This window comes from Mauremys mutica, chromosome 8 (assembly GCF_020497125.1).
Source record: "Mauremys mutica isolate MM-2020 ecotype Southern chromosome 8, ASM2049712v1, whole genome shotgun sequence".
In the NCBI taxonomy this organism is placed as follows: domain Eukaryota; kingdom Metazoa; phylum Chordata; order Testudines; family Geoemydidae; genus Mauremys; species Mauremys mutica.
The window spans coordinates 34,475,176-34,498,825 of record NC_059079.1 but is presented as its reverse complement, the minus strand read 5'-3'; the positions used below and the strand labels follow the sequence as shown (position 1 = coordinate 34,498,825).

Sequence of the window (23,650 nt, the reverse complement as noted above, 5' to 3'; positions counted from 1 at the left end):
ATCATTTGACAACATTTTATTGATTTTTTCAGAGAGCATGGAGGACTACTGCTTATACTGCAATTATGTGACATGCAAAAAATTAAATAAAGATGGCATGATGGTAAGAAACACAAAATGGGGTATGAGAAACATACACCATATCTCCAATGAGAGATTACTCCAGGACTTTGATGGAATCTACCCTCTGAGATCAGAAACCTTTCTCAGTCAAGGCAACAGGACAGGTACATTGCTGCCTGCGCCTACTTGTTGAGCTGATGAACTCTAATGATCAGAGATCGTACCAGCATAGAAGTATATTGAAGGCGAACCCTAACGAAATTAAGACTTTAAATTATCCTCCACATGTCCCATGTCCCACTACAATGAATCAAGGCAGGGTTGTTTGGAAGCTGAACACTTTATGCTTCCATCCCACACCACTGTCAAGTTTTAGCAAATTAGGACAAGTCAGCACATAAGAACAACCATATGTATCAGTAACTGCTAATGGTAACAATTCACTACCTCTCCCTACTGCAGGTAGCAAATTCCTATGGGTAGCAGTTGCACACACCTTAGACTGTGAGAAACTGCTATCAGTAGGAATTAGCTAATCTGATAGCAGTTTTTAGCAAATTAGGAAAAGTCAGCAAATAAGAACAACCTTATATTCTTGGTGGTGATGGGGGACTTCAACTACCCAGACATCTGTTGAGAAAATAACACAGCAGGGCACAGATTATCCAACAAGTTTTTGGAATGTATTGGAGAAAAAAAATTATTTCAGAAGGTGGAGAAAGCTACGAGGGGAGAGGCTGTTCTAGATTTGATTTTGACAAATAGGGAGGAACTTGTTGAGAATTTGAAAGCAGAAGGCAGCTTGGGTGAAAGTGATCATGAAATGATAGAGTTCATGATTCTAGGGAATGGTAGGAGGGAGAACAGCAAAATAAAGACGATGTAGTTCAAGAAGGCAGACTAGCAAACTCAGGGAGTTGGAAGGTAAGTTCCCATTGGAAGCAAGTCTAAGGGGAAACGCAACTGAAGACCATTGGCAGTTTTTTAAAGAGACATTATTAAGGGCGCAAGAGCAAAGTATACCATTGTGTAGGAAAGATAGGAAGTATGGCAAGAAACCATCCTGGCTTAACCAGGAGATCTTCAATGATCTAAAAATCAAAAGAGTCCTACAAAAAGTGGAAATTAGGACGAATTACAAAGGATAAATATAAACAAATACGGTAACACAAATATGTAGGGACAAAATTAGAAAGGCCAAGGCACAAAACGAGATCAAACTAGCTAGAGACATAAAGGGTAATAGGAAAACATTCTGAAAATACATTAGAAGTAGGAGGAAGACCAAGGACAGGGTAGGCCCGTTACTCAACGAGGGAGGAAAACAATAACAGAAAATGTGAAAATGGAAGAGGTGTTTAATGATGTCTTTGTTTCTGTTTTCTCCAAGAAGGTTGGTGGCGACTGGACACCTAACAGTGAATGCCATAGTGAAAATGAGGTAGGACTAGAGGCAAAAATAGGAAAAGAACAAGTTAAAAATTACTTAGACAAATTCGATGTCTTCAAGTCACCAAGGCCTGATGAAATGTGTGCTAGAATACTCAAGGAGCTGACTGAGTAGATATTTTAGCCATCAGCAATTATCTTTGAAAAGTCATGGAAGACAGGAGAGATTCCAGAAGACTGGAAAAGGGCAAATATAGTGCCAATCTATAGAAAGGGAAATAAGGAAAATCTGGGGAATTACAGACTAGCCATCTTAACTTGTGTACCTGGAAAGATAATGGAGCAAATAATAAAGCAATCAGTTTGCAAACATCTAGAAGAAAATAAGGTGATAAGTAACAGCTGTGATTAACGTGCATAAGCCTTGTCAGGTAGTGTCAGGCTAAGTACTGTTAGGCCTCAAACTTCCGGAAGTTATAAGAAGCGAGTATAGTAGAATCCTGCAAGCATAAGCATAATCTATCTAGGAAACTTTATAGATTAAGAAGGAAACTCTGTAAAGGTTGATAGACTTGTGGTTACTATGCTCTGCAACCAGACACTTCTTTAAGCTGATTTAGGGTTTTTTAAGTCTAGCAAATTGACCACAACTAGCTACATACAGAAGAGATGAGCTGGGCACAGGTGCACAGTTCATAAGTTCAAAACAATCACAAATGCCACCCTGGAATATTTGGCCACCTTGATTGGTTGACTTGTTTTGAAGCATGGCCAGCAAATATTGTATAAATAAGATGCAGAGGCACAAGTGTGTGTGTGTGTTGTTGACCTAAAAGAGATTGCTCTTTGTCAGGCTCACATACACCCCCTGAACCAAAGGGACTTGCGCTTCACTGACTATCTGTGCCTGGCCAGTGCAGGAAATGGTCAACTGAGAGGTAACGTATCTTTGGACGAAAGCAGGGTGAGGTATGAATTAAAACGGTCTGGTAATGCTCGAGCTGATTAATCTTAAGTCTGTATTAATACTATAGGTTTAATCAATATATAGTAACTGTATATGTTTTGTGCCTTGCTGGAAACAGGTACAGTGTTGGTAAAGTTAGTAGGTTATAAATCATAGTAGTTTTGCAAGCTGCTGTGCCTGTCTTCAGTATAAGTTACCATCAAGTTATCATAAAAGTCAATAAAAGTTTATAAATTGATTAGATAACGTTATAAATAGGTTAAGGCTACTAAAATTAAAGTCATTAGGCACATTGTCATTAGGCACATTCTGTCTGTGTTGCCTTTATAGTCGTAAGTCATTAAAAGCCTTTCTTGAGGAATAATTAGTTGTTAGTTTCTCTTTTGCGGACACTACTCAACCTCATTACATCTGTGTTGGGTGGTGGGAAGTAGCGAACACTCAGAGCTTCACTAGGGCCCTCACAGGAGCCTCCCTAGGGCTTTGATGTGTGCCTCCTCCTTCCATTACTCTCCACAACAGCCAGCATAGATTTCCCAGAACAAATCGTGTTAAACCAACCTGATAGTTTTCTTTGACAGGGTAACAAGCCTTGTGGATGTGGGGAAGTGGTCGACATGGCCTATCTTGCTGTTAGTAAAGTTTTTGATACTGTCTCCCATGAACTTCTCATAAACAAACTAGGGAAATGCAACATAGATGGAACTAAAATAAGGTGGGTGCAAAACAACTCCCAGAGAGTAGTTCTCAGTGGTTCACAGTCAGGCTGGAAGGGCATAACGAGTGCGGTTCTGCAGGGATTGGTTCTGGATATGTTTCTATTCAAAATCTTCATCAATGATTTAGATAATGGCATAGAGAGTACACTTATAAAGTTTGTGGACGATACCAAGCTGGGAAGGGGTGCAAGTGCTTGGGAGGATAGAATGAAAATTCAAAATGATCTGGACAAACTGGAGAAATAGTCTGAAGTAAATAGGATGTGATTCAATATGGACAAATGCAAAGTACTCCACTTAGGAAGGAACCAGGGCCGGCTTTAGGCCGATTCCCCCGAATTAGACCCTGCGCCTAAGAGGGCCCCACACCCTAAAGAAGAGTGCCTAACTTAGGCGCCTTTTTAATTTTTACTTACCTGGTGGCAGTCCAGGTCTTCAGCAGCACTTTGGCGGTGGGTCCTTCACTCATTCCGGGTCTTCGGCAGCATTTTGGCGGCAGGTCCTTCAGTGCCACGGAAGACCCGGAGCGAGTGAAGGACTCACTGCTGAAGACCCGGACTGCCGCTGAATATTCGAATCGGGCCCAGCACTTCCTAAAGCTGGTCCTGGAAGGAACAATCAGCTGCATGCACACAAAACAGGAAATGACTGCCTAGGAAGGAGTACTGCGGAAAGGGATCTAGGGGACCACAAGCTGAATATGAATAAACAGTGTAACGCTGCTGCAAAAAACTGAACATCATTCTGGGCATAGGCGCCGACTTCCCCTCTTTCCCATGGGTGCTCAACGCCCCCCGCAGCTACACTCCTACTCCATCCCTTCCATGAGGCCCCACCCTTGCCCCGCCTCTTCTTATCCCTTCCCCACCCCCATTCCAACCCCTTCCCCAAATCCCCACCCTGGCCCCGCCTCTTTCCTGCCTCCTCCCGAGCATGCCACGTTCCAGCTCCTTCCACCCTTCCCGGAGCATGCTAACGCCGCCGAACAGCTGTTTGGCAGCAGCCGGGCAGGAAATGCTTGAGAGGTGGGCAGAGGAGCAGGGATGCAGTGCACTCAGGGGAGGAGGTGGAGGTGGAGGTGGAGGTGGGGCGGGGAATGAGGGGAGCTTGGCTGCTGGTGGGTGCAGAGCACCCATTAATTTTTCCCTATGGCTGCTCTAGCCCCTGAGCACCCACAGAGTTGGCAGCTATGAGTCTGGGATGTATTAGGAGGAGTATTGTAAGCAAGACACGAGAAGTCATTATTCTGCTCTGCACTGATTATGTGGAGTATTGTGTCCAGTTCTTGGTGCCACATTTCAGGAAAATAAGGACAAATTGGAGAAAGTCCAAGAAGAGCAACAACAACAAAAATGGTCTAGAAAACATGACCTATGAGGGAAGATTGAAACATAATAACAGTTTTCAATTATGTAAAAGGTTGTTACAAGGAAGAGAGAGAAGAATTGTTCTCCTTAACCGCTGAGGACAGGACAAGAAGCAATGGGCTTAAATTGCAGCAAGACAGGTTTAGGTTGCTATATCAAGTAGCATGTTTTTACAACAGCAGTTTCTTACAATGTGTATGTACCAATACCTGCTGCCCAGAGCACATTTCTACACGTAGCAATGTCACACAGACTATAGTGCAAAAAACGGCTCCCCGTAGGCATTTGCTACACCAGGCAGCACTTGTACCGGTAACTGCTCCCCGGAGCACATTCCGCGGGGGCGGCTGTTTCCCGCCGGAGCGCTTTTCGCGGCGGCCTGGCCGGAAGCAGCGGGCGGGGCGCTGCGGTGCGCTGCGCTCTCTCCGACACGCGGGGTGTGTGTCCCGCCGGAGCGCTTTTCGTGGCGGCCCGGCCGGAAGGCAGCGGCCGGGCGGGCGGGGCGCGGCGCGGCGCACACCCCGGCACGCGGGGGAAGATGGTGGCCACGCGGCGAACAGCGCGGCGCGAGCCGGAGCCCGCTGGCCCGGCTGCGGCAGAGGTAGGAAGGAAGCGGGAGGCGCCCGCAGGCCCCGTGCCAGGGCCCGGCTGGGGTCTGTGCGCACCGCGGGCCGGGCTCGGCCCAGCGTGTGCGGCCCCCGGCACGGGCGGAGGCTGCCGGGCGGCTCCCCTCGCCCTGCAGCGCGGGGCCTGTTCCGCCGAAGGGGGCCGGAGCTCGACCCCGGGTGAGCGGCCTGGAGCCCCCGGGGGCTGCGGTGAGGTGCGGCCTGTGCCCCAGGGCCGGGCAGTGGTGCTCCGCCTGGCCGCCGTCTCTGCTCCCCCGGTGGGTGACCCCAGCCCAGATACCCCGGTGATGGGCCTGCTAGACGTGATTGACGGGGGCTTGGCTGGTCTGCTGGCTCCTGGGGTGGTCCCGGGGGGTGGCAGCCGCCCGCGCTGTGCCCCTTCCCCGGCTCTTGTGTTTCCCGCAGGTGCCGGTGGTGGTGGGTGCTTTCCTGCCTGCGTTGCTGAGGCGGGCTGGCCCCCGTCTCCAGCGGTTCGATTGCCGGCCGCTCCCGGCTTGAAAGTGAAGTATCGGGTATTAGCTGTAGCGCTGAACTATGGTAGGGCACAGTTGAAAGGCTCCCGAGACCTGAAGGGGTTTTAATAATTGGACACACTTCTGCATTTCTTTCTTCTGTAAGGGCTTTCTCACTCTTTGGCTGTTTAACTGATGGGGGACTTTTGGGATACACTCTGTATGACAGATGCTGTTCAGAATAAAATGGCTGTGTGCTGACAAATAGGAATCGCAGCCTGGGGAATTCTGTTAGATTCATTATCAGTTTTTAGATAGCAGCAGTGGCTCGTGGTGCCTTTCATCATCTAATGCTAGCCAAGAGGTTTTGAGTATTTCTATGTGATACAGACTTTGCAACAGTCATCCATGCCTTGGATGCTGAAGCATCGTTGCATAGATGCCATTAGGTTAGACGGGTTTACGACTACTCGAGATAGTGTAGCCTCCTTAACATAGTATATTCTGTGTGCCAGAAGGTTCCTGCTACTGCCGAATGCATTTGCCTGCTGCAGAATGCATTTGCCTACTGTCGAACAAGCTTCAATGACTACATAACGTTTGAACCCAAGTCTTTGTACTGACTTTTATTTATTAGTACCCGTTCACAGTGTTGGTAATCTTTGTAGCCATGAATGGTCTGGGGCAAAGCTCTTTGAAAGGTTGACTCTGTACCTTATTGTGGGAATTACTATCCCCTGTGATGCTCCTGCGATCAGTTCCCAGGCTTAAACAGTCAGCAGTTAGGGATGGCTGTCTGAGTTAAGAATTCCATCTTTGGAATCTGCTTCCTGTGGCAGCCTGCCAAACCCAGACTGAACTAGATTCAGAGCATTTGGTTTAGTTTATGTATTTTTGGGGTGTGTTCTTTGCTTATTCTTGCCTAGAGGGCAGCTTGATTCTTGGGTCTGATAGACTTCCAGTTGGTGTGGGGTCTGGTGTCCTAACAGTGATTTATACCAGCTTTGTGGTTCTAGAGGACAGTCCATAAGGCTGTTCTTGCAGCTGGAGATTGCTGGAACTAAGGCCATTCTCAGCTGTCCAGTTACATAAATAAATCACAATTAACTTTGACAGATTTAATAAAGGACTGTGTGGAGGTATAAAGCAGAAAAAGAAACCCTAGGAATCAGTTGCTGGACATAAAAGCATATGTATGAGGCCTTCAACAGCACACATCTCAGGAAGTAGGATTCTGCCAGGAGGAGGCAATGTGGTGGGCAAAGTCTGATGCTAGTTTGCAAAAGGCATAGGTGGGCAGTTGAGTGATGAATGCAGGTTGTGGTACTAAGCATTGCATAATGCAAAATGTATGTCATCAGGTTAACTTTCTCTAGACAAAAAGAACAGAAGTACTTGTGGCACCCTAGAGACTATCACATTTATTTCAGCATGAGCTTTCGTGAGCTACAGCTCACTTCTTCGGATGCCTCTTCATGAAGTTGATGGATTTCCACTCCATACAGTTAAATGCAGTGCCTTGCATAACGTCAGGTTTCAGAGTAGCAGCCGTGTTAGTCTGTATCCGCAAAAAGAACAGAAGTACTTGTGGCACCTTAGAGACTAACAAATTTATTACAGCATGAACTTTCGTGAGCTACCGAAGCTGTAGCTCACGAAAGCTCATGCTGAAATAAATTTGTTAGTCTCAAAGGTGCCACAAGTACTCCTGTTCTTTTTGCGGATACAGACTAACACGGCTGCTACTCTGAAACCTTTCTCTAGACAGTTATTTAAAAAGTAAAAATGCTTGTGAATCTGAGGCCAGAATTACTCGTATGATTTTTTTAAAGGTGTATTTTTCTGTGGAAATGTCTTGTTTTTGGTTGTTCGTTTTTATTTCTGTAGCTGGCATCTACTGAAGTTAGTACTCCAGTTTCTGTGAAAATGCCCAGGAGAAGAACTAAAGGAAACTCTCAGCCAGAAGCCATTCATGAATCTCAGAATGAGGGGTTGGAAGATGCTGAAACAAAATCAGATCTTGGTGGTCCCTCTGAGGCACAAACAACTGAGAATAGAGACAAAAATATGCATTCAACAAAATCAAGTGCTGAGTCACAGGCTGATGGAGATGAAGCAGAATCAAATTACTCTGCCATGTCTGAAGTTGAGACACCTTTATTTATAAGGATAACAAGGAGAAGACAAATCACAATTCCTTACCAACCAGATTCACCAGCCAAAAATAGGCCTAGCAAGGCAGCTCTTCTGAGTGAATTAAGTAAATCTCAGGATGAAGATGTCTCTGAAGCTGAGTCATGTTCTTCAACTGTATCTGGCATCTGTACAGCTAGTGCTACAAGAACTACGAGAAGCAGGAAATGCAAAGCTAAACTCCACCCAGATCCAGTTTGTGAAGCCCAAGCTGAAGAGGTTTCTGATGCAGAGTCATGGTGCTCGGGTCTTTGTGTGGAGCCATCTGTAACTAGCAGAAGAATAACTAGAAGTATGCTAATTAAATCACAAGCAGAAACCATTAGACAAACTGAGAAAAAAGTTAGTGAAGTTGTGCTGGAAGATGAGACGTTAACTGAGGACAGAATTAAATCCCAGCCAGTAGTCATATCTGACTGTGAACATGTCACAAAATCTGATTCAGATACAGAGCAAGCGTCCTCTCTTTCACCTAATAGATACGTCACTCAGAGTAATAAACAACCCAGCCCCTGCAAGACCCAATGCCAGACTGAATCTGCCAATACAAACCCAAGTGATGACCCAAAACAAGTTTTAATTGATTCAACACCCAGCAGTCCTAAAGAAACAGGAAAAAGCTGTACCATAGCATCTCCTAAAAAAGAGACAATAAAGGAGACACACTTGGAAATTGTAGAGAACTCGGAGGAAATGTTAGAAAAGGAGAGAGACATAACTGGAAAAGAATGTGCTTCTCTTTTTCTATCTGACCATGAGAGCCTTGATGAATCCTTTAAGTCCCAAAGGCAGACAACCCCAAGTAAAAGAGATACAATTCCAGAATATCAAAAAGCAGATATTGGGGAGGCTACACAGAGATCTTTCACTCATGCAGATGAATTAATGGTAGCAGACAAGCCAAGTAGCACAACCACCAGCCCACAAAAGGGCATACACCTATCACCAACTGGTGATGACAGTGATGGTGACTGCAAAATGTCTGATATCTGTGTAGACAATGGTGAAGGTCAAGCAGAACTAGTTACTAAATCCTCACCACCTGTAACCAAAATATCATGTAATAAAAAGAAATCTGCTGAGTTGCTCCTGAGCAGTGATGAGAGTGATGAAACTGAAAACAGTGATGTGGAAGAAGTGGGTGATGTAGGAGAAAATCTGTATTTAGCAGAGACCAGAAATAAGAAGTCATCCTTGAACAAATCTTTAGAAAATGGTTCATCACATGGAGAACTGTTTGTAATTGACACAGAACCTGATTTGGGCCACAGCAAAAATTATTACCTAGAACAGGAAGAAAGAAGGAGCGATGCAGAAAGTAAAGATGAAGAAAGGAGGAGCGATGCAGAAAATAAGGATGAAGAAAGTGAAAGAGATGAGTCCTCAGATCTGGAAGATAATGAGGAGGAGTTCGTAGATGAAGATGAAGATGCATGTTTATTGAAAAATAAAAAGCCTAATATGTAAGTGTTTTTACAGATAACTTAAGCAGCCACATATAATTCTAACAGGCATATTGTTAGTATAATAATGAGAGAGTTCTTGTGATGATATAATCAATGTGTGAAACTGGAGTTGCTTGAACTCCAAAGTGGAATTATAGCTCCACAATTCAATAAGTCTTTCTGTTATGCCTACATCCAGACATGGGTCTGTTACATGCAGAGGTTTCACCAGTGTGGCTGTCCTTTAAGGACCCTTTAGTGGTGGTTCCCTTGTTTTTTAAATCTTTTTATCACCACTTGAGGCTCTTTCCTTCCATTCTGTAGTGGCACCTTTCCTCACCACAGGAGTGGCTCTCCTCACCCACACCAATACCTATTTTTGTTGGCTGAATCTCATAAAAATGCATAGTTTGTGTTCCTGTGAATTACAGAGCTCTTTAGATGGAGTTCAGCATTCTTAGTACTGAAAACACTATCATTTAATCATCTTAAGTAGTTTTTGAAATAAAGCGTAAAAAACTGGGAAGTTGAAAAAACAAACGTCATTCCTTGTTTTTTCTTTACGGTAGGTAAATAAAGACAAAGGTTTTTAAAACTTAAATGAAAGGGAGGAACAGGAATGCATGGGCACTGTCCAAGCTAATAATGGGTATTTGTGACCCCTGCCTATTTCAGTTCATTTGATGAAATAGTTCGCTATTTTGCTAAGTTAGCCACACATGGAAACAGATCACAGCCTTCTATCATTCCAAGCATTTATAAAAATTGCTTTAAAATAAAGCATATTAAGCACCAGACCTGAGCATAGAACCCAGGTGGTTCCATATCAAAGTCTAACTAATTTGCCGTAGTGTGCCGGAGCCAAGTCTTTAAACCTCTTCCTTGGTTACCACATATTAAAAAACCCTGCTTCGCATAGCCATTTCATTAAATCTTTTCAACAGAAAATATGCCTCTCGCATTGACCATCAAACATATTTTATGAATTAGTTAATTGTATTGCCAGAATGCAGTAAGGGGACAAATGGTGCAATATTACTTTATATTATTAGAAACAACATTTTGAAAATGTATTGTTAGGAAGGGCATTACAAGTCTCAGTGTATGTCTGATGGTAGCAAACATACAGACACTAGTGTTCAAGAATCCAATATGTTTCTGCCTCCAACTTGTCCTTGTTGCTTCTTGCTCTTCTGTTTGGATTCCTCGTTAACAAATTACAAAATGTATAAAAGATAGGCAGTGACCTTGAATTTTTCACTTTGAAAGTCAAAAAACATTGAAAGGGAATATTTTGATAACATGGATAATCTACATAATCTCACATAAAATAGGAATGTCCAAGATAGGGATGCAAGTCAGAGGAGGCTTTGTGGAAGTGATTCCCCTCTAGTTCTCTCCACCAAACTTTTATTAATTAATGTTATGCTTTATGCCAAGTGGAAGTATAGTATGATTTGCTATACCTCTCTGTATTTCCACTTCCACTTTTAGTTGTGTAACCCCATTTCCTTTGAGCGTTGCAATCTAGAAACCCCTTTATGACAGCTATCTGATATGCACCAGGAGTACAGAGAAGGATAAAAGACATTTACTCTGAATCCTGCCTTTCTTCAGGGGGCACACTGGAAGATCACTATAAACTTGTTAATATTACTGTAATGATTAACTAGTCATTTCTCTTTCAGTTTACATCTATCAAGCAGCATAGATCCTGGTCTAAATATCAAGAGGCTTGGAGGCTTATATATTAGCTTTGATGCAGGAAAACAAAAAGCTGGCTCAAGTGCAATTAAACAGTTAAAGGGGGAAAAGAAAGAAGAGGTAATGTGAATCTAATGTTATAAATTTACACAGATGTCTGGGATTCAAAGATGCTAAAATGAATCCAATTGTGATATTTATTTAAAAAGAAAAGCCTTGTTAGCAGAGTTTGGAGGAAAGAGAAATTCTGTATGGCGAAAGCATTTATTTAAATTTGTTTTTATGATAGGAATTAAATGTATATGGCATATAAGAGTCTACGTAGAGCCCTCAGTGCATTGTAAATACTGAGGATTATCCTACAGAATAGGAAGAGGTCCAGTCCACTCAAATACATGCCAGATACTTATCTAGAGATTATATTTCATGAATTGAGTTTCTGCTACACTGCATCATTGCAGTTCTAGATAATAATTCCCATGCTGTCAGTTGTGAGTGAGATTGAGTCTGGTGCTGTGCCCTCAGACAGTTACACCCTCAGCAGGAACTAAAACTTGGTGCAAAACAGCACAGCAAAATTAGGTCTGCTCACAATGCTTAATATGAGAACTGCTGAGTAGAAGGGCCATTTGACCCCTCCATACCTGTTCAGGATAGGGTTTTAGGCTTACTGTCAGTGGGTGACAGGCATGCATTGCTTTCCAGCAAAGTTATTTTCTTAGACAATCCCATCCCTAATTGGCTCATTTACTCTGCCAGCAGGGTCTGCTAGCTCACTTCTTCCAGTGCCAGCCTGCTGCACTTTGTAGCTGGCCAGCCCTGTGCTCTTTGGTTTTAAGAACTCCCACTTCCTCCATCATGGGGCGGGGAGGCTTGTCTCACTTAGCAACCATTTTATTGAGGTGATGCTTACTTATGATTCCCTATCTTTTCTCTGCTTCTTATTTGTGTAACCAAATGTGTAATACAATTCAGATCAGTCTCATCAGCAACATGATTTAAACAATAACTTAATGATATCTTCTAGCTCTTGAAGAAGAGTATAATAACTCCAGATTTTGAAAAAAAGGACTGTGTTCCACCATTCAGGGAGTCAATCCATCAGATAAAGAAACAGCGCAAGGTAGGTGGATAGCCTCTGACTGTTACAGCATGGTAACATCTGGTGCTACTACACCAGAATAAGCCTGCTTTTAATCTTTGCTATATGAAAATGTAGAGGTGGCATGCATGCATGCGTAGCCCTCTTAAGTATATTGATTTATGAACTGCAAATTCATATCCGCATTGAACAGTAATATGAGATTCAGCTTTCTGGAACTGTTGAGACAAGAACAAAGACTGAAACGGCAAATGCTGGTCCCAGTGCCTGACCTGAGGAAAATCCTTGTCCCAGTTGCAGAGTTGATTAAATTGGCATGTTTTGAAAACGTTTGGGGCTTCCTTGTCATCTTGTTTCCCTATATTTTATAAGAATATGTTTGCTTACCTGGTGACGTCTGCATAGTTTGTTGTTTTTGTTCTTCAGAATGTTTGGGAAACCGAGATCAGGTCCTTGGGAGGCACCAGTTGCTAAGGTTAATTAATGCTTATTTGTAAAATCAGACTGTAAAGTTCCCTGAAATATACTCTTAAATAATACAAACTTTTATTTTAAATGCAGCACCCCTTTGCTTTCTTCCTTCCTCTCCACCACTAAAGCTCTTCAGTGCAGTTTTATTGTTCTTTGTATTGTGTCATAGGCAGAGCGAGAGAAAACAACAGGTGATGGCTGGTTTGGTATGAAAGCTCCAGAAATGACAAATGAATTGAAAAATGATCTAAAGGCTCTGAAGATGAGGGCTTCCGTGGACCCCAAACGTTTTTACAAGAAGAATGATAGAGATGGTCTGCCCAAGTACTTTCAGGTGAGGAACCAGGAAAAATAGAGATCCTATTACTACTTTTCTAGTCCAGAACAGTTATGCTTATTTCCTATCTAGTTATTTTTAGATGTCCATTTGTCTGAACTCACTTTTACAATTAGACGCATAGACTATAAAATTGTTGTTTTTTCATTTACTTACAATTTTTTAACTTGATTACAGTTTACAAGTGGGATTTTGTTGCAACCAGCTATTTAGTCTTATCTATGTACTTCTATATATGCCTGTGTTTTTGTATTGTTTTTTCGCATGCTGACTTGTAACTGATGTCACAGGATGGAAATGCATCCCTTTGTTTTCAAAATCTGTTTTCACGCCACACAATGGTAATAAATTTGTATCTAATCTTTCAGATTTGCAGTCTTCTCTAGTATATCAGTCTTTTTTACAAGTCTATAATAGTAATAATAATCAGTTCTCTTATTAGTCAAGATTCTCTTTTGTGGACTGGCACCATTGAGCCACTGAAATTACTGCTACTGTAGCTATTGCAGCTTAACGTATTTTGTGGTTTGACAGCAATTGGAAACTGGTGCAACTTGCAGGAAATCTGGAATTTTTTTTTTTAAATATTTTTAGTTAGGTTCTTAGTCCTTTTCTGCCTCTAGCTATTTGGATATACAGCACACATTTACAAATATTCATTTTTCTCAAAATATTGGTGGCTTGCTTTCAAGGCTGAGCATTGTTATATGCTATTGTAAGTTTCCTGTCACGATAGTATCTGGTGGCATTCTATTTAATCAAGATCAAGATACACATTTGACCACACTAGGAAATACATGCTCCATGGGCCTCCCTTATCCCCATGGTGACCAAACCAACTGCTGTGAAAGATCAGAACTCAGAGAAGCATCAGGCATGAATCAATGGGAGTGGAAGTGGGCTCAACATTTTTCACGGTAGGACCCTTAAATCCTGTACTGGGTTAAAAGGTAACTGTAATTGCTGAGCAATAACTTTGTAGTGATAAAGACAAGACCTGTGAAAGATTTAATTGCCTCTCTCTCAGGTAAACAAAAATATAATCCTATATAAATTTTGAGAGCTAGGTTGTGATTACCATGGTAGTCCCTATGTTCAGAACTGCACTGTTTTCACATGCTGCTCTTTGGATTAAACATAAGAGGGAAAATGGTGATTATGCATACAAAACAGTTTGTTTCTTTTGACACTTTGCATTACAGCTTTTCATGATTCCTCACATTTTTCTCCTCAAACACCTGGGACTTGTTATTAAAAACAAACAAAAACCCTGGTATTATGTTGCAAGAAGGCTCATTTTAAATTTTCTTTTCCCAGGTTGGGACTGTGGTTGACACTCCGATAGACTTCTACCATGCTCGAATCCCCAAGAAACAAAGGAAGAGAACCATTGTTGAAGAGCTGCTTGCAGATTCTGAGTTTAGGAGGTATTTAAAAATAAGCTGCTTTATAACTATAATACTACCAGTATGATCCATATGAGACAGAAATGTATTACAATTTTGATTAGAGTAACTTATTTTTTCCTTTCAGTTAACTTGAATTACTTCTTGTATTTAAAAAAAACAAAACACAACAAAAAACATTAGAGCCAGCTTAGTGCCACCACGAGACACTTCCATTCCAGAGATCAGAGTAATAGGAGTTGATCAATTCATGCTTTACTGAATTAGATAAGTATATTGGAAGCAGTATGTACTATATAAAAGTTATCAGTTATCTAATGGACTATAGGAAGGGAGTTGGTGGTCTTGGTTTAGTTCCATAATGGAAACAGAAGTCAACACAAGTGGCAATCTTGCCACAGAGCCTATTGAACTGGGCCTGACCGACCTCTGCTTTTCTGGAAGTGACCTTTGCAGAATAGGATTCAGGCATGTTGATGGGGAGAAGAAAGTGAACCTGCTCTGCTGCTACCTGTGCTGTAACTATGCATATAGATGGGATTTCAGTTTACAGGGTTGTCAGTCTGGCACCTTCGTGATAATCAAATTTATTTGAATTTTTTTTTAAAGAATGATTTAATGAGTTAATATTAGATCATCTATAATTCTTGGGGTGGATTGGCAAACCTAAACCATTTTGGATATTGGTCTGTTAAAATGATACCCAGCTGCAGTTTCTCATCTTTTCATATAAATGAAGAGAACCAGGGTTGGGATACAAGGAGTTGATTGCATTGATTGCATGTCAGGATTTTAAATGCATTGGCAGCGTAGGGTATGGAAACTTCCATAGCTATTTCCTACCAGTATGATTAGCTTTAGCCAGTACTCTTTCATAGGCACTGATTAATTAAAAAATATTTATTAAAAGCAATGTTTAAAGATGAATTGGTCACAAAGCCTGACAATTCTAGTGTTTGTGAGTAATTAATAAAGTAACTGAATAAAGCACTTGGGCGTTACAACTGTTTGTCAAGTTTCCTGTTGGCAAGCAGCAGCCTCAGCAAGCACTAAAATGCTGACATTGTTCACGCTGCTAATTGATGCAGGAACAGGAGAATCTGCCCTGGGAAAACAGCTAAAGTTAGCCTGTCTTCGCCATGTATGTTCTATGTATTATTGAACATTAATCTTAGTCTTCTCGCAAATCTTCAGTAGAATAAAACTGATAGTTAATATCAAAGAGTACACTGAGAGGTTAACATAAGGTTCAACATAAACTGCTGACAACATTAGTGGTATTGGCATCACAACTCTGGCTGAGCCTGGTCATTGTTAACAAATGCCATTTAGTGAACCATAAAACATGTAAGAAGTCTAATTGTGTGCATGATGTAAAAATCCATTGCTACAGGTAAGAGCTGCTAATGCAAAATACTTGGGTGTTTTTAAAATTTGCATTTCATTTAATTATTGCTTTTTTCCTCAGAGGAGCTAGCCTGTAAACAGACTAAAATGTTTCATTTATGTTGTGTGATGCAACAGTCCCATTCCCCTAAGTTTTTGGTGGTGATAATTCTACCAGCAGTATTTCAAAAAGGATTCCAAATATTTGCCTATCGCATCAGCCACTACCAGTGTCACTTCTCCTTTACTAGTCATACAAACTTCTTTAGTTTGATAAGTGTAACAGAAAACACAAGACAATACTTACTCTGGCAAAATATTTATTTTGTATCTAGGATTTTGTAGGTTACACTCATCTTTTACTTTCTGATTTGACATATTTAATATAAGTAAATTGATTTTTTTTTGTTGTTCAGATACAATAAAAGGAAGTACCAGGAGATCATGACTGAAAAGGCAGCTCTTGCAGCAGGCAAGAAGAATCGGAAGAAGAAGAAATTTCACAAATAAGACTAGGAGAAAATAACAAGATGAAACTCTCCTTTTTTGTTTTTGTTTTTAATTATAAAATTGGTTTAAGATTGAAGCTGTCATACTGACTGAGTTAGGGCAGGGCTGGCCCTGTTTCAGCAATAGTATTTTGACAGGGGAGAAGATGATTTGAGAAATGTAATGGGATTTTGTTTTGTGGACTGGTATAGACATGCAACAGAGACACCATGATTCATTCTTCTTTTAAAAAAAGAAAAGAAAAGAAAAAACAGACATCCTGTACAAATAAATAGTTGATGGAAATGGGCATGTGAAAGAGCTGAGATTAAAATACAATCTTTTTTTTAATGGAAAAACCTTTGTTAAAAACTGCAATCCTCAGGTTTTTTTAGTTTTGTGAGAAACTAGAAAACCTGCAGGCACTTGTCACTAAAGACTCCTAGTTACTGAAGGAATTTATAAAAACACATGTATTCAGCCTACAGTAATAATCAGTGATTTTTTAAAATCTCATTGAGCAGTGATTCAGATTTACTGAGCAGTGATACTTCAAAATCATAAACTTACACCTGGACTGTAAAAATAATATTTTATTATGTGCTATAAAGGAAAAATAAGTTGTCCACAAATGGAGATGAGTTTTAACAGATTTCAGGATGCTTTATCAGCGTTATCTTGAAGTGGATGTTCATGCACTATATTGGTCAAATTTAATGTTAACTTAAAAGGTAAAAATATAAATGTCAAGGGATACTGCCAAATCTAAGGCCTCATCACTTTTGTCTACTTCTTGGTCTCTGTAGAGTCTAGCCTCTATTATTTATGAAGCACATTTTCTATTGAAAGGAGCCTACACGTCATCTTTCCCTTGTTACGTTGCTTAATTAAGTTAGTTGTTCCTTATCTGTTGCCTCAGTAAGAGGAGTTGCTGGGCTGTTCTTTAGCAGCGGTTAATGAGAAATGACTTGTGCGTGGATATGGCTCTTGCATGCTATTTTAAAAGTAATTATTCTTGTTTGGCTTGGTCTCTGGTAGTGGAGTGTTCCACATCTGAAGACTGAACATAGCATGGTGCAGATTATCCTCTAGAGTCTACATACCTATCTTTTTAAAATCCACTCTTTTTTTGTTGAGGGTTATGTATTTTTACCACTTGTCTGTTCAGCCATTGATAGGAAATGACTCCATGGGGTCAGTCAGTTTTCTAGTATACACAGACTACCACAACTGGTATTATGGTAATTGCTATTCTTGTTGACAGTTTTAGCTGAGAAGCTAAGAACTGAATGGATGAGAAAACAGAACTCTCTTCAACCCTAGTGATAGTCCCTCCAAATCAAGATTGAGGGAAACTGGTACATAGATGTGGGAAGCTTGCACTGCCCCTGCAGATTCTCTAGGTGCCATGCACTTCAGTTCCCCGACCTGTCAGTCCATCACCTTGCATAGTCACATGTATTTTCAGTAAATGTTTAGGCTGTCTTTTGAATGACCCTACAGTATTTTTGTACTGCTGTTGCAGCTAATATATTAATTAATTACTAATGTTAGGATAGCGAATAATACAGAAAACTTAATGGTAGAACAGAAGTTGATGGTAGGAAATTATTGGTACTTCATTCAATAATAGTGGGATTGTATGGGATGGACTGTCCAGGAGAGGAAAAGAAAAGAAAAACCGAGGAGAGATGGTAGATGTAAAATGTGTAGAGATGGCCTTCACGGTCCTATTTTATAGCTCCTGACCAAAGGAAATTTGACTTAAATAGTGTAGTAATTTTTTATTAAGAGATTGGACATTTGTGTCTGAAAATATCCTGAGCTCTGAGCAGCTAGGATAGACTCAGAGTTGTCAGCCCTCATGGCTCGAGCCATACAGTGATCACCAACTGAAGTTAGGAAGAAATTCCCCCAGGCCTCGCTGTCTTGCATTTACACTTTTTCTAAAGCAATCCAGCATTAGTCACTGTTGGAGACAGGCTAGGACCAAGATTTTCAAAAACAATTACAGATTTTTGGGGACCAGCTCAACAACTTATAGAGGCTTTGCATTTTGAAACTGCTGAGCTAAAGTGTCAAGTTGGGGACATACAGATACCCATCACTTCTGCAAATCTTGGCTGAGATGTAGTTTCTGTTCTACTATCGTCATTTCTGTATTTGTGTATCAGACCTGTGCATACATCATTGATGATAATGCAAGAACAAGGAAATAAAACCAGAACTGTGCTCTGTAAGAAATGTGGAAGCAGAAGAATATCAATATTGGACAAACAGGAAAGAACAAAATTGGAATAAGAAATGTTTTGAAGTGTTTAAGAGTATTATGAACAATGGTCATATGAACTTGTATACAATTATACAGAATTTTTGTAGCTATTTTAAAATTATTTTAATTAGAATATATTTTTTGTGCAAAGAGTTTTAGTGACATTTTAAAATAAGAGGAAGATGTGGCATCTTAAATTAAAAGCTAACTTATTGACTATGTCATTATTGAGGCATAATATCATGCCTGCACTATTTATACAAGACTGATATAAAAGTAAGATACTAAGAAAATGTTAGAAACTGGTTAAATTTAGAATTAAAACATAAGCACATTGCTGCATTCTTGAGTTCTAATTAAAGAATCCATTGGTTCTATTTCATATTGTACCAAAAGGAAGCCTATCAGAAGGCCAAATCACTGATAAGCAACACAGATATAACAAGCCTATCGAAAATAGATTTATAAAAACAGTGTGTTTTGAGAAGCTTCATTTTTGTGTGTAAACAGTGTGTAATATGAGTTTGTTTTGTCCTGTGCTGGAATGACCTGCTCAGATCTTTCAGTTTGTAATCATACTGCTTTCTGTAGGCTGGCCTGAAAACATAAGCTCTACTATTGCCAAGAGAGATTCCTCTTTAGTTCAGGGGGTAGAAACCTGTGATTTTTGGAGCAGCAGGTGATGTGGTTCTTTTTTCTGTATTCAGTATGCACTTGCTGATGGCCTAGGTGTCCCTAGACTGCTGCATATTCTCTGATGAATATTAAGAGTAGATTTGTTTTCTTGTACTCCTTGCCAGTCTATATCCATCTTTTGTCTCTTGTCTTATGCTTAGATTGTAAGCTCTCTGGGACAGGGACAGCCTTTTTGTCTTTTATTTGTACAGTGCCTAGTACAATGGGGTCCTGGTCCATAACGAGGGCTGCCAAGCACTACAGTAATACAAATAATAAAATATAATGAAACTATTAGTAAAGAATCAGATCAGCAATGGTACCATGATCAACTTGGTACTATTAATATGGTGCCATTACAATGCCTTGTAGTGAACAAAATTAAGACACTGCGACTTTTATGCAGCTGATTTCTCAAACTACTTTCTTCACCTTTCCCTGACTGTCCAGTCTTTTTTTTAGTTGCCTTTCTGACCACCAACTCGGTCTTTCCAAAATGGTCTTTTTCCTCTAATTCCTCTTCCTTTCCATAGAGAACACCACTCTGTCCTTCATGTTATGTGACTCTCTTCTAACCATGTAGTGAATATTTCACCAAGTTGTCACTTTCTCTTTAATCCACCCTTTCTCCACTAAAAGACTTTGTCCATATGCCGTTCATCATTCTTTGATCACTATAACCTACTCTCTGGCCTCCCTGCTTTTCATATCCTTCTGCTTTTCAGTTGGTTAAAAATTCTGCACCTAATGTAGTCTTCTGCTTTCTCTCTCCAGCCATGTCACTTTTCTTCTTGAATTCCTCTATTGGTTTTGTCTCTTACTGCATCATGTTCAAATTTCTTGTCACCTAAAAAGAGTCTTTTTGCTCTTTTTCTCCACTCTTAGCTGGGTGCCTTCTATCATACTTGCCCCCTGTCCCCGGAGAGCTTTCCCTATCCTTATCTGCCCACGCTCCCCTCTTCAAGTAATCCTCCTTTTCGTCTCATTCAGAAATCCAGCTTATTCCCTCTTGAACTCATTTATAGTGTAAGCTCTTTGGGGTAGCTTATCTAGCTTTGTAAAATACTGTGTACCTTCACAACATTATTGTAGAAATGATTTGTAATATAAGAAAAGGTCCCTGCAATGTAAATTCCATAAATGATAGCACTAGAGCATGGTGAGTATAAGGATAGGGACATGGTGGAGGAGAAACAGTAAACAATGGGAAGGAAATACATCTGTTGGGTAAGTGAAGCATTTACATAGAAAACAGATTCCATAAAAAGAACAGGAGTACTTGTGGCACCTTAGAGACTAACAAATTTATTTCAGCATGAGCTTTTGTGAGCTACAGCTCACTTCTTCGGATGCATAGAATGGAACACAGACAGGAGATATTTATACATACAGAGAACATGAAAAGGTGTTTCACTTTTTTTGTAATGGGTAAGAGTCAGAGCTGAGATAAATGGTGGAAACAAAAGCAAAATGTGAGTTCTCAGAAGAGATTTGAAGCTGCATAAGTCAGCTGGCACAAAGGAGAGGGGAAACTGTCTCAGACAAAATTAATTCACTGCTGTGAATATGGTGCTTGGATTAATGTCTCCTGCTTTGAAAGAAATGTCTCTGTCACCACCACATTTATGTGGTGGAGGACCATTATGCTGTGCCAGTATTGCATTTTATGTTAGTAGCCACATGTGTTTTATTGTAAGTTTGTTGTGCCCTCTTCTTCTCCCTTAGTGACTTTTTTTTTAAATCTGACAGACAAATGGCATGATTATAATTAAAGCAATGAGAAGGCGATGGAGCTGTAAGAGATTATGCAAGATGGAAAAGACTTAATGCACATGACTAAAAGTCAGAGGATTTGAAATTTGAAGATTTTTTTTGCTAGTGTTTAATTTGTGGTGTTAAAATAGGGCTTCCTCTGTCTTGCTGGGTTTAAAGATGATTTAAATGCTTTTTTAATCACTTCTGTCTCATTTTTGAAGGTGCATTTTTTAGAGGGAAAACAATAACGTAACAGGCCAAATTCAACACTAACTTCATGCCATCAATGATGAATTTGACTTACTTTTAAATAAACTTGTTTGAAATTTTTTTTCCTCAAATGATCAGTGCTGTTTTGAGGAGTTGGGAGTATATTTTTACAAGAAGTCTTTTTCTCACCTAGTAGGAAAATGAGCTCTAATGTTACAAGTTGCCTTTCTAGTGGTGTTGGTGGAGGAAAGATGATCAGTGTTTTTTTTCCTATAAACTATACATAAAAATCTGCTCCTTTTTAAAATTGTAGAATAAAAAGATAAATTGAGTTCATGGATAAAGAATGAGGGGTAGGGGCTGTCTGAAAAAAGCTATAACGCAACCCCTGGCTGGAAGTTGAAGCTAGACAAATTCAGGCTTGACCTAAGGCATAAATTTTTTGACAATGCTAGTAATTAACCATGGTGGATTCTCTGTAACTGCAATTTTAGAATGAAGCTGGGATGTTTTAGAAAAACACATGCTCTAGGAATTATTTTGGGGAAGTGCTATGGCTTGGGTTATGCAGGATTTCAAACTGGATGATTACAATAGGCCCTTCTGGCCTTGTAATCTATGAAAACAGAAGGAAAGACACTTATTTGCTGCAGACTTACTGGTCGTGTTAGGATGAGATTTACCTGCTGTTTACGATTTATTATGTAACAGCAGCTGTTACAACCAAAGGTCTCAAAGCACTTTGGCCTGAAGATGCTGTAAGTACAGGCAGTCCTTGGTCTTGTCAAGTGGTTCCTGAAAATTGCATTGTAAGTTGAAATGTCAACTCGGAATCGCAATACAGGCCCTTGTAGGCCTGAGCATCATAACGTTGAAACCAACTGTCATAAATTGAATCTGGATATCAATTAAGAAACCGTGTAAGTGTTGTTCCTTGTAAATCAAAGGTTGTAAAGTCAAGGACTGTCTGTATACAGCATCTGTACTAGCTTCATAAAAGTGGAATGAAAATCTACTGGCCCCATACTAGAATCCCTTTAGCAGCATAAAACCCCCTGATATTTTATTAATGTAAACACCTCCTGGTCATCTGTAAAAACCCGCACATCTTTCCCGAGCAAAGGGTTGAGCCGAGTTTTGCAAGGTTAAGTTATAATAGACATGATCCCGAGATAAACACTTTCCCGTGAGGCTTCATGCTAATGCAAAGCCCCAGTGGTGCTAGCTGGAGCCTGCTGGTGCACGTCTTCGGTCCCCGCTTCAGCCCAGGGCCAGATACATTTATCAGGTGCTCGGAGGCTTGAGTGACCAGAGCTGAGTCCCCCGGGCGTTGTGCTGCTGCCCTTGTCCCGCTTGTTCGTAGGGCGGCTCGGTGCCAGCCAGCGGGCTCGCCGGGGCAGGGCGCCCGGGGGACTCCTGTGTTACACGGGGGCTGGGCTCGGGGAAAGCAGCAGCCCGGGCCCCCGGCTGGCGCCCGGCTTCAGCGCTGGGTTCCGCCTTCGTGCAACGCGCGCAGAGGCGGGTCTCCCCCCCCCCCACTCCCGCGAGTGTCCCGCTTGCGCCCCCGCGCTGGGCCTGTGTCGGGCCGGGGCTCCCCGTGCCCGAGCGGTTGCGGGGGGGGGGTTGCAGCCGCTGCCTGGGGCGGCGAGTCCCGCGGGCCCGTGGGGGTGACTCGCTCCCCAGCTCAAGGACGCCCCGGGCGCCTGGGAGAGGCACCCAGACGTTGGCCGAGCCCGCACCGGGGCCGCAGAGCCCTGGGGTCCGTGGCCCGGGACCGACCCGCCCCGGCCGCAGGGAAGGAAGCTTCCCTCAGCCCCGCCGGGGCGGCCTCCCCGTAGCCCGAGCGCCTGCTGACGTAGGCACCGAGTCCGGCCGCGGGGCCTGAAGGCAGGGCCCAGGCTGGGCAGCTTCCTCCCGCGGCCGGGCCTCGGGAAGCTCCGGTCGGTCCCTGCCGCGGCGGGGAAGGTTGCCAGGAGTAAAAATTAAAATACTTGATTAAATAAATTGAAATAAAAACGCGACTCCGCCGGGACTCGAACCCGGAACCTTTGAATCTCTTCATCCTCTAGAAGTCCAATGCGCTATCCATTGCGCCACGGAGCCACCTGTTGGACTCCTTGCATATCAGCCATACAACCTATAGACAGAGCGTTCCTTCCCGCTGCATTGGGGGCGATTGGTCGGCAGTGAGAGACGGGGTCCTCCTTTCTTTATTTAACCCAGTTAGGTCAGGTCCTGAAAAGAATCATGTCCCCAAACAACCCCACTCACTCCTACAGCCCTTTCTTAAACTGCTGCTTCTCAAATTTAGTTTAAAAACTTTTAAAAAGGAGAGTTATTTAAAAAGAATTTTAAAGTATATTTTATTGCTGATTAATTATATTTTAATCAATGCTAATGAATATATCTCTATATTTTATTTCAAATCATTAGGATTATGCTTACTACTATACATTTATTATACAAAATAGATCAATGATAATAGCACAGCACATATTCAAAGTGCTGTTCAGACATTAACCAATCGTGGTAATGATGTTATTTCTATCACTAAGCATTTATTTTGTTAATGTTTTTATTCATTTTAAACATGATTGTGTTTATTATTCACTATTCATCATT

The 23,650-nt window shown here is 41.4% G+C and overlaps 1 protein-coding gene and 1 non-coding gene across 2 annotated transcripts; one reads left to right on the top strand and one right to left on the bottom strand.

The window, feature by feature from the left end:
• Positions 1-5,002: 5,002 nt before the first annotated feature.
• DNTTIP2 (deoxynucleotidyltransferase terminal interacting protein 2) lies at positions 5,003-21,159 on the top strand. The gene is made up of 7 exons (XM_045027616.1): positions 5,003-5,106; positions 7,471-9,239; positions 10,910-11,045; positions 11,953-12,048; positions 12,668-12,832; positions 14,153-14,262; positions 16,044-21,159. Exons 1-7 carry the CDS (start codon positions 5,044-5,046, stop codon positions 16,135-16,137), a joined length of 2,433 nt encoding a protein of 810 aa, XP_044883551.1. The 5' UTR covers positions 5,003-5,043; the 3' UTR covers positions 16,138-21,159.
• Positions 21,160-23,046: 1,887 nt separating this feature from the next.
• On the bottom strand, positions 23,047-23,131 carry TRNAR-UCU. The gene is given in 2 exon segments: positions 23,047-23,082; positions 23,095-23,131. It is a non-coding gene; the product is annotated as a tRNA-Arg (tRNA).
• Between the last annotated feature and the right edge of the window lie 519 nt (positions 23,132-23,650).